Here is a 14,390-nt window from a genome sequence, read left to right as displayed (position 1 = left end):
TCTCTTTTATCATCTCCTATTCAAACGATTACGATTACTCTACATCTTGTTTAGACTTTTTGTATAAAAAATAAGATAAAAAGAAGAGTGTGGAAGGAGGAGATGAAAAAGAATCATAATAAGTGCTGGTTTGGTATTGCTTTGGTTTGAAAAAAAAAAAAAAAACTGTTTCTGCTGTGCTGTGAGAATAAGCTCATTTTTGCTGCATCACATTTTTAGCTTTTTTTTACCCCAAATTGTGAAAATAAGTTGTTTTTAAGTGTTAATTATAAAAGTACCTCAGTATTAAACCAGTACAGGGGGAGATAATTATACTTCCAACTTGCCATACCTCTACGTAATCTCTTAGAACCAGGATCCTCGCCAGATCCATTCCTTAGGGATCCTAGGGATCACGCAATCATGTCCGTTCACCGTATATCATGCAGTTAAAAATCATTTAAAATTTAAAATTTAAAATTCAAATATAAATAGTACTTAACCAAAACTGACCGCATGATAAACAGACACGATTAAGTGATCCCAAAGGCAAACCCCCCATGGTTCTTAAACCCAAAAGAAGACCCCACATGGAAAAGTTACGAGGTCATTCTCCACTTTTATTAGAGTGAATAATCATAGACTCCCAAAGATCCAGCTAATGGATGGGACTCCACTCCACAGTACTTTTAGAGACATCATAAAAAATGTAATAAATAAATAGCTTAAAATTCGGGGACGTACTTTTGACAAATATTTTATAAGGTTCATTCCGTAATATATTTTAACAATTCAATCATTAATCTTTTAGTTCTTCTCAAGGACTATTTTTACCAAATCATCAAATACAGAGTCATATGACTGTTAGATTAAATTAAGCGTATTTTTTGTAGAATCGTATTTGTCGATTTTATTTGCTACAGATGAATGTGTTAATACTTTTGGGATTGCTCCTTTTTTTGTAAGGATGATCTATGGATGATGAATTGAAATATAGACGGTTTGGACCTTAAAAAAAGTTATGGAATGAGAGCCACAAAAACATGTGTCAAAATGTATGTCTTGGGGTCCTATCCCTAAATTAATTTTCATGACTACCACTTGTATAACAATCTAATGATATTTTTCATTACTTGTGAGAGATAATATATTCAAACTTCAAGAATAATTTCTCAACCAATTTACTAACCCCACCACTTTAGTGTAAATATATTATTGAATAAAAATTTAAAAAAACATAACATTTTCAGAGCAATAACCTTTTCTTTTAGAACAATACTTGGCTACTCAAAAGATGGGTAGGAGTTCCTACTCAAAACTGTTCTTTGCCTATTCTTAGAACTTCATGTTTATAATCAGAATCGTTCATATTATAAATGACTTTATAAATATTGCATCTACAAAAAATCAATTAAAACTAAGGTCGTTTAGTCGTCGAACTGTATAACAGCAAATGAACGGAATTGGTAATAACATTGCGAACCATCTATGTATTTGCTAGAATAAATTGACTAAACGACTTTAGTTTTAATTCATTTTTTGTAGAGATGATCTTTACAGTGTGATTCATAATATTTATGGTTCTGGTCATAAGCACAAATTTCCATGATTCGAATACAAAAAAAAATTAAGTAGGAGTTTCTACTCATCTTTGAGTAGCCAAATATTGTTCTTTCTTTTATAATGACCCCGTATTTAAAAATACATGTTTATTGTACTATTGATAATGTAGATATTATAATAATGCTGATTAGTATCCAAAATTGTCTACATATTTCATTGAGAGATCTTAATTATTCTTATTTTTCAAATCAAATTAATGATATTAGCGGAGGGCTAACCAGTCTTGGACCAGCGGGGATGGCAGGTCCAACCATTTCGGGGACGTCAATGTAATTTTCTTTTTGGGTAAAAAAGATCCATGTAATTGGCGGGGCAAGGTTTATGCAATTGGCCGGGCGAGTCCATGTAACGGGCGGAGCAGGTCCATGTCATTATGATATACCCGGATTGTGCCCAAGTTTTGTCTCGTTTGGCTTGGCTTTCATAAAGATAAAAGTGTTTCATAAGATAAATAATAAAAAAATTCAAGAAAATTACCGATTTAATCTCGTGCAGGAGCTGGTACTGGTACTGGTACGTGCATGTAGCCCGTGTGGGAAAGGAAAATCCTTGGCACCCAAGTAGAGAGCAAAATACCTATTTAAGCATATATTTTCCTAATCATATCATCTAGTGTGGTACATATATTAATGCATTCATCTCTCGATTTTAACCTAATTGAACTTTGCTTTTTATATTAAACACGTCATAATACGGTAACACTTTTGTTAAAACTTATATTCAAAGAATTTAAGTTACAAATTAAGTGACGAAAATTTGATCATTGCAACACATTATAACCAAATTTATAAATTAATATAATCATACATATTTAGTTAAGAGACAAAAAAACTCTAATTACACTGTAGGGTTTAGGGTTTATCAATACTCTAATTTTATGTATCTAGCGGAATCCTTGCAGAATCTAAAACCGATATTGTACGTAATCATTCATTAAATAAATCCAACCGATTGACCAAAACGTTGGACCACCGTGATTGCTATGCTCTAGAGGGTGGCCCAGTATAAAGTACTTGAAAAGGAACTCCAAGCAAGCACCTACTCCTTCTCCAGAGACGAAGACAGAGTCCTTGAGTCGTCAAGTCGTTTTCTTCTCCTCCCACAAGGAAACAGTTTCATCTTCCAAACTCCAACCACTTGCCAGCTACCGTTGTTTTCAATTTGAATTAGGGTTAGGGCTTGAGAAATACGATGATTCAGATCAAGAAAACGCCACTGCTCCTGCCGCCGCCACCGCAAGGGTGTTTGACGACGGCTGCTGTTCCGACAAGAGCAGCCCGAAACCTCCTTGTCCTCACTACACCCACAAGGTCAACAACAATTCCAACAACTATTTCAATGGCTCGTCAATCCCGACATTCGGTTCCCCCAATAATCCCGACGTGGACAAGAAGAAGAAGAAGAGCAATGGCTGCTTCCGATTCGGTTTCGGCGGCTGCTGCTGTCGACGTGGACATGGAGATTCTGGAGAAGAAAAATAACAAGAATAACGAGGTTTTTAAGGCGTACGGCGACCCCTGCCTCGATCTGTTTTTCAACGTCACACAACGACCCAGCGATTACCGGGAGGAGCAACAGGAGACGGAGAAGGAGTATCACACCAAAATGTTTCACTATCTGCGTCAACAGCTCCCCTTGGCCTGGTCCCACGATCCTCTCATCACTCTCAAGCTCATCTTCAACCTCTCTCACTGCGATATCGACGGATCGAAATTGTACAGTGAAGCTTTAGAATTCGCAGCTGTTTGGCTCCACCACAACCACCCCAACACTCTGTTACGCAACTTCGGCTCTCTTGCCGACTCCTTCGGTCCTTTGTTCACCCTGCTCGACGTTCTGTACGGCCTCCTCGTTCCTCCCCAGGATCAGCTGGATCATACACTGGAGGAGTTACTTCAACGCGAGAATCCGAATTCTCATGCTGATCGGTACGCCCACGACCCGACTTACAGGCTGTTGCACGACCGGGGTATGGATGCTTTTGCGGAGCGGTTGAAGTCAGATCTTGAAAAATTAAAGCAGAACAAGCTCGAGCTCAAGCCGTGTGATTATGATGACGATATTGAGGATGATACCGACTACAATGCTAAACGCGGTTCTCTTGATGCTCATGCTTATCATGATCTTCGCATTTCTTGGGCTATAGATTGTTTACTTACGAAGAACCCCTGGCAGGCACATAAGAGGCGCTCCATTTCGCTGGAAGAAAGCACTGCGAGGAGGCTTTTCGCCCCCGAATCAGATGTATGGTGGGAGTGGGAGCGACTAAGGAAGGAGGTTTTGGCGCCCTTGAAAAACTACTCTGATCGTCAACATAAATTTGCCAGGTGGGAGCGCTGCGAGGTGAAGACGTACTTGGAGGAGGTGAAAGCAGCAACAACAATAATAAAGCCCGACGCTTTGCTTCCATATGACATCCTCCGCCATCTGGAAGATGGCAATGTTGGGGAAGCGGCAGAGCTTCAGTGGAAGTCAATGGTGCAAAAGCTCAAGGAGGGGGGCAAATTCAAAAACGCCTGGGCCGTATGTGACAACAGCTGGTCCGAGTCTAGTAGTCTGAATTTGGGACTTTTGGTGTATGAACTGAGTGAAGCGCCATGGAACGGAAAGGTGATGAATTTCTGTCTGCCTGATTCCCGCGGCATTCATTTTTTGCCCCAGCTGCATTCCATTCAAGGCCTCGACAATGTTAAGTCCAAGTTGTCCTTTCTGACGAGTATGGGGAGGAGAACAGACGGCGACATATGTATTGATTTTCAAATGGTGTTTGATGCGATCTTGGACGTGGCTGTCAAGGAGAATTTGAAGCCAGAGCAGATGATCAAGAAGCTGTTTCTGTTCACCGACTGCGCAGGCTATGATTGGAAGGGCTACGATACTCTGTATGAGACCGTACGGAGCATGTTTGAGGACAAGGGGTATGGGAATGATGCGGTGCCACATATTGTGTTTTGGGATGTTGGGTGGGGGTATGGTTCTCTATCCTTTGACTTTCCTCATAGAAGGGTGACGGTGTTGCGTGGTGACTCCAAAAATTTGGTCAAATACTTCTTGGAAAATGGTGGGGATTTTCGCCCTCACCATCTCATGGAACTAGCTATTGGCGAGAAAGAGTATCAAACTCTTGCTGTAGTCGACTGACTCACTCGCTCATTCATCCGGTCCCTCCTTTGCCATTGACATTGAAATTGAATTGATGATCTATATGATCTTCTGCAATCTGATCTGTCATCATTTCCAGGTAGAATTTAAATTAATAAGTAACCCTTATTACCAAGAAGAGATATCCTATGTATGTCTGTCTGTATTAGCTAGATGTGGTTTGGATTCATTCCAGAGCTCTCTCTTTAACATTAGAAATAACCATGTGTTTTAGTATCCTTAATTTTATTGTTTCCTCGGTTAGTAAGCTAGCAACTAGTGGTACGTAATATGGATGATTAATTAAGCTTATTAGTTACATAGTGGTGGAAGCAATTGTTTGCTCCTCCATCTTATTGTTTCGGACTTGTCAAGTTCGTTGTTCACACTTACCCTTACGGCCTCGCTCGATATCTAGGATTGGTTAGGCTAGATTCATTAGATGTTGAACGGAAATATGTATGCCAAGTCGCCCATTTTGTCCAAGTGATGACAGAGGATGCAGAAAATATGCAATTTCACTGTGGACTGACCTGCATCCAGTAATTTTGTTCTTGGTCACGGACACACAGTGGAAGGCGTGGTTCGGTACTATCTATTCGATAAATGGCAGCGGAACTATTAATCGTGTGAACGATGATGATATTAGTTACGATTTTTTTTTAATTTTAGTTATGATTAACAAAGAAATATGAACCCTCTCATCGTTTGGTGTCATGTTTTGCTCCGGTTTTCTTGTTTCGTAATTGCTTATTTGATATCATGCATATCACTATCGGCACGTGTTCGAATGCAATCGACTTTGTTCATGAATTTAACACTTTCTACAAAATTAGGTTGTGAAACTGTGAAACAATCGATCAGAAACAGCAGAAACACAATACGGGTTTGGCGCCGTGTTGTTTCGTTTTCGATAGGGTGGAGAGTTGTTACGTCCGTGGACATGCGCGGGACTTTTGTAACGGGTTCGTAGGTGGCGTCAGACAGTCGATGTACTGTATGGCCGAGTCAAAAGTGACCCGCTTTAATATATGAAGTAACTCCAAAGACGTGAACGGCGACATTGGTATCTAATACCGATACCATATTAAGGTTATATTGATGAATTGGTACTAAATATCAATTTGGTATTAACAATATTTACCAATTATCAATATTGTATCAGCGACATCCACTAAATATAGACAATTTCGTCGGTAAGTCTGAGAGTTCAATTTGGTTTTCCACTTCTAGTTTTCTGCAGAAAAACACCATCTCTGTTGGAATTTGAATCTTCTCATTGACTTTGAAGGTTTTTCAGAGTATTGAGAATCTGATTTGAATTTATTTGTAGGGCCAGGCTTGAACGACGGCGTGACATCTTCTATAATACAAACATTATCAGTATAATCGTTTATTCATTTCCTCATCATATAAAGATCAACTATAGAAAATCATTAAATTTGGAGACGTTTAATTCTTTACATCATCATATAAAGATCATCTCTAAAGGAATTCATCCATATGAGTCAAACAATTGATCAAGTTGGTGCTTGATGAGTAGATTTTATACTATATATTATTCCCCATTATTGGTACTAGCTTCTCTGCACGCATTCACGTACGTGCAAGAGACATTTTTTTTATCATGGACGCTACGCGCCCCTGAAGTTGTTTTGCGTTAGTTGTTTTCAATTTGTTCAATGAGCTATTTTGACAATTTCAATGAAAAACAACTAACGTAAGACATCTTTAGCGGCATGTAGAGCCCCGTAATTGAAAAAAAGGTATGTCGCATGCACGTGATACGTGCAAAGAGTTTAGCGTCTCGATCTATTCAACCATTGGTGTAAACCAATGCAATAGTAAATTAGTAATCACACAATCCTTTCAAACACTTTGATTTTACATTATGTTCTCTTAGTACCAACATGTACGTGCATCTAGACAAATTACTAACAAAAAATAATGGTTGAATACATGCAACAAAACATGGAAGAGAAACAAAAGAGAATAATAGTAAGCATGTTTTAAGTCATTATGTATATTGTAAGTCTCTGCTCCTTCGTACACTCTTGGCTTTCGTGTGAAATCTCGATCTGCAAGTAATTTAGTAATAAACTTTCAGTAATACAATTAAGGTAGAAATCCAAAACAATTAATGTAAAAAGAAGTAAATGGAATCATTTAAAAAACACCTAACACTAATACTCTAACCAAAGCAAAAACGTTTTAAATTGGATTAAAATGGCTAGCAACACCTTAAAAAATCAAATAAAAACAAACAACTCTAACCATTTGTTTTATAGTGTTGTTTCAAAACTACAGTCCTTTTCTTCGATAGCCTCATAATTCATCATCGGTTTGTTTTATTATTATTATTATTATTATTTTTTGGAAATTTCAACACCTAATTGCAATGAGATTACCAAAGTCTATAACTGAGAAATTAAGAAAACAACATAATTAACGTTCTACAATCAATTAAAGAAAATTGTAAGTTTCATCAAAAGTCTGGTACTGAGAAAAACAAAAAAAGAAGCTAAATGTTAGGGAAAAAAATGCAAGTCAGTTCAGATGAAGGGATTTCTTCTGCAGGGTTTACAAACAAACACCATTAAACGATAGGAACTCCACAAAGTTAATACAAAATATAATGTTATATCATGAGGTATGCAATCTGACACACTCCGATCCCGATATTCCTCGAATACCAGGATAGGCACGTGCTGACCGACACCCGAGGATGACGAAAGCCATTTATTGAGTGCAAATGCTGAAAACAAGCGGTAGATAAGGCTTACAAATATAAAAGAATAATGAATATGCATTTAAGGAACGTGTTCAGAGCATACAACTAACTAAAACACTAAAAGAAATAATATAAAATTGAATGAAACAAAGGAGTGGGTCCTACACTGAGAGGACTCAAAGATACCGATGTAGAAGTGCCTGGACGCCGGGATTGTATGCCTCGATTCTAAGTCCTGAAGGGGGCGCAAAACAAACATGAGTGGACCAAGTTTATATATATATATATATATATATATATATATATATATATAAAATAAAACAATTATCAACATACTAACCCCAAGGTTTTATGAAAACACATATATTATGATAAACATAGGTTCTTCCGAAACCTAGCATGCTATGCAATGTCTCAAATCATAACTTGTATATATAATAATCACTAGTGAATGTCCGATAACCCCCAGGCCCCATGCCGGCTCCCCGTCTCTGAGCAAATAATCAGAGGAAAATACACTCCAGGCCCAATGCCGGCTCCTCGTGCTTGTGCTAAATAGCCAGAGGAAACACACTTTAGGCCCTATGCCAACACCAAACCGTCGCCCGGGACGGACTAGAATCTATCCCTACTTCCCGTAGCGGAAAGGACCACTAGGTAAGTACAAAACCAGTGAACATACATATATTGAAAATGAACTCCATAGTATAAAGTCATCCATCATCTAAACTATAAAGAGGTGTTCTAAACATGTTCAAAATATCATATCGTCATCCATCGGATATTCTATAAGAACACGGGTTATAGGAAAAATAGGAATAATTTAAAATAGCCTCAGTAAACATGTTATCTCATAAAATATTTCATAAAACATAGTCATCAAATCATGTTTTTCATGTATGCATTTGTAATATCAAAACATGCATTTTTAGAAGGGGTTCACTCTCACAATTAATTGCCCCTAAGCACAAAAAGGGTCCAATTAATAAAACTATACTCAAATGATTTAATTTGGGAAAACAGAAGTCGAAAACGGATTCAGGATGTCGAATTACCCTAAAAAGGGTCCCGGATAAATTTTGTAAATGTCAAAAGAATATTTTAGAGAATATTCCCTGACAGAATATTTCAAAGAATATACCGAAATATTCTCTGATGGAATATTCCCTAACGGAATATTCCACAAAAGGGTTTTACCTGGCTAGGGTTTAGGGTTGGAAAGGTTAAAGGGTTTAGGCTTAGACTTTTAGGTGGGTTGGGTTTGGGTTTTTAAACTAAACGGGTTTAGGGCTTTAACATATAAGGCCCAAGGCTTTTTAAACCAAAAAAATAAAAAGGGTTGGGTTGGGCTCGGCAGGAAGGGCCCGAAGGCCTAGGAGGTTTCTTGGGCTTGGGCCCTCCAACAGCTCACAGCCCAAAGGCTTTTAACAAATCAGGGGTGGGCCCTTTGGTTCCCGTCACCAGGGACAAACAAATCAGGGGTGGGCCCCTTGAGCACACCATTTAAGACCTAAAAACCATTTTAAAAAAGAAAATATTCCCAAATTTAGTGAAAATACAAAAATACTCTTTTTGTTCCGTAAATCCCGGAACGGGTTGTTGCACAATCAGTATGTAATAACTCATACATTGCAGTTCAGGAATAACATGTGGAGTACACGAAAATGTGGTAGTCCAATTTTACATATTCCTCTTTTCCATGCACTCTTAACTAACCCACAACCTACCAAAATAAATTTGGCTTTGATTGTCTTAATTGCCAACATGCCCCAACAAATGAGCTGGACAACGCTCCATTGGTTTCTTTTGTTAGTAAAACTGCACTGAACACCTCATGCTTTCTCTACAGGTAAATCTAATTCCAAGTCCAAAGCTCTAGGAATTCATCAATAACAAACTTCTCATACATAGCTCTAGGAATCCATCGATAACAAATTTCTCATATATCTCACAATGCACATACAAAATCCCAGCTACCGAAAACTCACCAAAAGCATCATTAAACTTCAAATTCATAAGCTTCATCGAAAAAAAACAATAAAATAAAAACATACCGGCATCATCATCATTCATGTCATTAGTTTCTTCTACAGAGTGAAATCGTTTTCGAATGTCGAGATTTTTCTGTTTTGTTTCATCGTGGGGCCCCCAATTGCCCCAGCTCCCCACCACATTCCCACGCATAAACAATTCGGTACACCTGAGACTGCTCAATCAAATGAAATCACAAAACAAACAAACACAAAAATCACAACAAAAATAAATAAAATAAAATAAAATAAATCTGTACAAATTTGCATACGTACCTTATAGCAGTGCGGCGAACAGTAGTGTGAGTTTCATCGGGGATATGTGTATTGCAAAAAGTAAAGATAACAAATTTATCAATCTTAAATTCTTTACCTTGGCTTTTGATTGAATAAAATCATCTAAATTAAGAGGCCTTAACTCCTCCAATTGGCGTTATCTCTTATTGGTATGGGGGTGTGAACTGTGATAGGAAGTGTAAATTTTAAAATGGTGATTGAATCACCCATTTATTAATATGGAACCTAGAGAAGAAAAAAAACGCAGAGAGAGAATGGTCCATTTGGCTAAAGAGAAACTGGGTGAAAATTAACCCCAAAAAAAAAAATATATATATATATTATTAAATTTAACCCTAATTCTAACAAAATGGTGATAGCAAACTGAAGAATTTTAAAGTCACAAAATTAAAAATTTTACAAAGTAGGCCGAGATTACCTATAAATGGTGATTACATTGTATTTTCGCCCCTCGGAGCATTGTATTATATCAGAAAAAACTTCAAGAAGCAATCCATCCTAAGCAACGCAACCAAAAATCAGGTTTATGCAATAAAATTTGATTTTATTGTTATGGACAAATACTGTAAGTCTATAACTGAGGCTGCATACCAATGAGTTTTGCAAGGCCCAAATAATCTGCCAGGAACAAAGAAAATGAAAAGAGTGAAAAATCAGAACTGGATTTGGGGATTTTCCGTGGCTCTGTAGATGGCCAATCTCCATTAATGCACACAATCTCACCCTGTAGATGCCCAATCTCTATTAACATACACAATCTCATCCATTACGTAAGATAGTCACTATTCCAAAATTAACGATAGAACAAAACCCAAAAATGAACCCTAATTTTTTAAATTGAGAAGTTGGATACCTGAAGAAAATGGCAATGAAGGCGACAGTTTCAGTCACAAACTTAATCGGATTAGCATTTAAGATGAAAATTACTTTCTAAGAAAATCACTTTTATCAATAATCCAAATATTCTAACCTTTTGGTCACCAGTAGTTCTTTCCTTTGCCTGCTTTATGGAATCCACTACCATTAGTGCTCCATGCTGCACTCCATGAAGCTAAAACAAAATCATCTCACATTAATCCACCGACACTAAAAAATTAGAAAGCTAAATAAAGTTCACAGTAAAATATGCAGATTGCACTCTTGAAACTGAGAACTGTAGATGGTGATCTGTTAATCAAATAACTTGCATGATTAACAGCCTTTGCTCAAAAACTATCAGGCAATCCTGCATGAGATCGCATGCTCCTCTCTCTCCATGAGAGTTCGGTTCATCCTCTCAACAACTCCATTTTATTGAGGATTCTTCTTTACTGTGAAGTGCCTTATGATGCCTTCCTGCTTGCAGTAATCGGTAAACTCATTACTTGTATATTCACCTCCATTGTCACTTCTCAAGTACTTGATCTTTCTTCTAGTTTGATTCTCGGTTTCTATTTTCCATTCCTTGAACTTTGCAAAAACCTCGGATTTCTGCTTCATGAAATAAACCCAAACCTTCCTAGAAAAATCATCCATGAAAGTAACAAAATACCTGGCTCCACCATTTGATTTAGTTGGTGTAGGGCCCCAAACATCTGATTGAATATAGTTGAGTTGCTCCTTGCTTTGGTTATTTGCACTGCTAGTTGCAAATGATGCTTTTCTTTGCTTTTCGAGAACACAGTATTCAGAGAAGTCCAGTTTGCAAGATGACACGCCTTCCAACAGGCCTTGCTTGTGTAATTCTTGCAACCCTTTCTGGCTTATGTGCCCTAGCCTATGATGCCAGAGTTCAGTCTTGTCTTTTATACTCTGGTTTATAGAAACAGCTGCTCCCCCGCCTATAGTGGTCCCAATTAACTTATACAACTTATTGGGTTGTAGGTCACCCCGCATTACCACTCGCAATCCTTTGGTTACCCTGAGTCTTCCTTTTTTAGACTTGTACCCATAACCGGCCTCATCTAAAGTACCCAAGGAAATCAAATTCTTTCTTAGTCTAGGGACATATTTGTCGTTCCCCAAAGCTCGTATCATCCCATCTAACATTCTGATCCGAACAGTGCCAATTCCTCTTACGGGACATGAAGAATCGTCCCCCATTAAGACTTCCCCACTGCTGACTTCCTTGTAAGTATCGAACCATTTCCTTACTGCACACATATGAAACGTGCATCCGGTATCCAAAATCCAATTTGTGCAAGCCTTGAAGCCCAATGTTACTAAAAGAAGCTCCCCATCACTCTCATGCTCGATGACTGCATTAGCTGAACCTAAGCTTCCTTCCATCTTGGTCTTCTTCTCTTTCCAAATCTTGCAGTTCCTCTTCTAATGATCGACTGAACCACATTCAAAGCAACCTTCCTTCTTTTCCTTTTTCTTCTTGTATTTTGACCTATCTCTATTGCCGGTTTTCTCGTCCTCTGTCTTTTCCCACCCCCTCTCCTTGCCTTTGACATAAAGGCCTGGAGAGCTTTCAGTTGTATCGTCCAGTTTAGCATACGACTGAAGAGCTTGAATTACATCTTCAAGCTTTAGGGACTCTTTTCCAAACATTAGAGTTGTTCGAAAGTGCTTGAAAGATGAATGTAGAGACCTCAACAAGATGATAGCCATATCATCATCTTTGTAAGTTTCTTCAACCTTCTGAAGATTAGCCATGCAATTCTGGAACCTGCACACATGATCTTCAATATCACCTCCTTCTAGTTGAAGCCTGAATAGTTCATCCTTTAGAAAAGGTTTATTGGACATGATATTGCCCATATAAACATTCTCCAACTTTTCCCATGCTTCCTGGGCAGTCATCTTTTCGGTGGTGTGATCGAACTAATCTTGTGAGATGGATCTCGATGGAGCTCTTGGCCTTCTTGAGAACCTTAATCCATGCTGCCTCTGTCATGTTTTCCGGCTTCTCACCATCGAGTGCATCATCCAAATCTTGTTGTATCAGTATGTTCTTCATTATCCTTTGCCAGTCTGTGAAGTCATCCTTGCCGTCAAAGGGCTTTAACGCAAGTCCTTGATCCACATTCATCTTCCCTTTTGACGTCATAGAACACCTTGATCCTGGCTCTTGATACCAATTGTTGAAAAAACCTGCACACTAGACCTTGTTCTTTAATGTAACCAACGGCAATAGACTAAACTAGCAAATATTAGAAAACTTAGAAATACACAAGAATTATACTGGTTCGGCAGAACTTTTGCCTACGTCCAATTGTGATTTCTCTAGGTAGAGAAATCACTGCTCCTTTGATTAATAATAGAGATTACATAACTTTTGCAAACCCTATAACTAATCTCAAAACTCTTGGCTGTCTGGCTGCTTTCTTTCTCTTTGTAAAAATCAGCCTTGCCACACCCTATTTATAGGCATAGGGTAGGCTTACATGTCTCAAGGCTGATTGAATTCCTATTTCTAAGCGGATTAGGAAATTGCACTTATCCAAAACCAAATAGACTTCTAGAAATCCAAATCTAAATTGAATAAGGAAACTGAAATTTTTTCCTAATCCCTCTAGGACAAGAATCGGTATACCTCTAGGTTTCCTAAAACAATCCTAAACCAACTAGGACATATTTAACGAGCCAAAATCCTAACATAATTTCTATGTTGTATATATCCATGTACATATGCGTGTGTGTGTAGATTGATCATCTAACTAAAAAACATGCTAAAACTATAGAAAATGAAAATTATGTATTTTTGTGTAAAGGTGCTGCCTTTCTATGTTTTTTTTTTTTGTAGTATACTACTTTTATTGTGCTGGGCCCCATTCTCTTTCATTCAGAAGTAATTTGCACACAACAATTTAGAACGTTTTGTGTAAATTTCCAAAATCATGGTACTGTTGATGGTTGCTCTCTAAGCTGCGAAATTAGTTATCAGAAAATCTTAGCTGTGAATTTTTTTATTGGTGAACTTGATGACCTTACTAGGTTCATAGTGTATTGAAGTTGGAAGATTTCTTAACTGTAGTCTTGAAGTGCAAGAACTGTGGAACTTACAATGGTTGGCAGGCATTGCAGTGTACCATGTGCAGAGGATTTGGGAGGGTGCAATACCAGGTGGAGAACTACACCTTGAGAAGGTAGACTTTCCTTCATTTGGATTTTGACCTCTATGTCTGGAAAATAAGATTTGTGAGTTTGGTATGCATATGGGTTCTTGGTTTTAAGAACAAAAGTTACTTTTGTTTTGAAATTGCAATTTAGTTGGTGTCTGTGCCTGGGTGTGTGTTTTGTGAATTTGGTTTTAGGACTAAAGTTATATATGTTTTGAAATGATATGCTTGATTCATTCAAAAGTAGGAAAAGATGGGATTTTTAGTTGGATTATATAATCTTTTATACAAAGTCTTAAAATGCCACGCTTGATTCATTCAAAATTAAGAAAATCGGATTTTTGTAGTGAAATTGTCCTGTTTTGGTTCAATGGTCTAGGCAATATGGAAAAAAAGTTACATTGGTTTTCAAACGGCATGCTTGATTCATTAAAAAGGACCAGAGAATTAACTATTCTAATCAATAATTCCCCACACTGAGAACTTGAGACATTGGACTGATACGCATTTCTGAGATTTATTTTTATTTTTTTTTATAGAATA

The 14,390-nt window shown here is 37.6% G+C and overlaps 1 protein-coding gene across 1 annotated transcript; it reads left to right on the top strand.

The window, feature by feature from the left end:
- The first annotated feature begins 2,793 nt into the window (after window positions 1-2,793).
- On the top strand, window positions 2,794-4,743 carry LOC103968045. Its single transcript, XM_009381373.2, has one exon. The coding sequence runs from the start codon at window positions 2,794-2,796 to the stop codon at window positions 4,741-4,743; it is 1,950 nt and encodes a 649-aa protein (XP_009379648.2).
- Window positions 4,744-14,390: the final 9,647 nt, after the last annotated feature.

The sequence above is a fragment of a genome, unplaced genomic scaffold (genome assembly GCF_019419815.1).
Source record: "Pyrus x bretschneideri cultivar Hongxiangsu unplaced genomic scaffold, Pyrus_bretschneideri_v1 Contig83, whole genome shotgun sequence".
In the NCBI taxonomy this organism is placed as follows: domain Eukaryota; kingdom Viridiplantae; phylum Streptophyta; class Magnoliopsida; order Rosales; family Rosaceae; genus Pyrus; species Pyrus x bretschneideri.
This window is presented reverse-complemented; position numbering and strand designations above follow the sequence as displayed.

Bases quoted from the DNA above. Each gene is read 5' to 3' on its own strand.
- LOC103968045 (XM_009381373.2), top strand. From the start codon at position 2,794: ATGATTCAGATCAAGAAAACGCCACTGCTCCTGCCGCCGCCACCGCAA.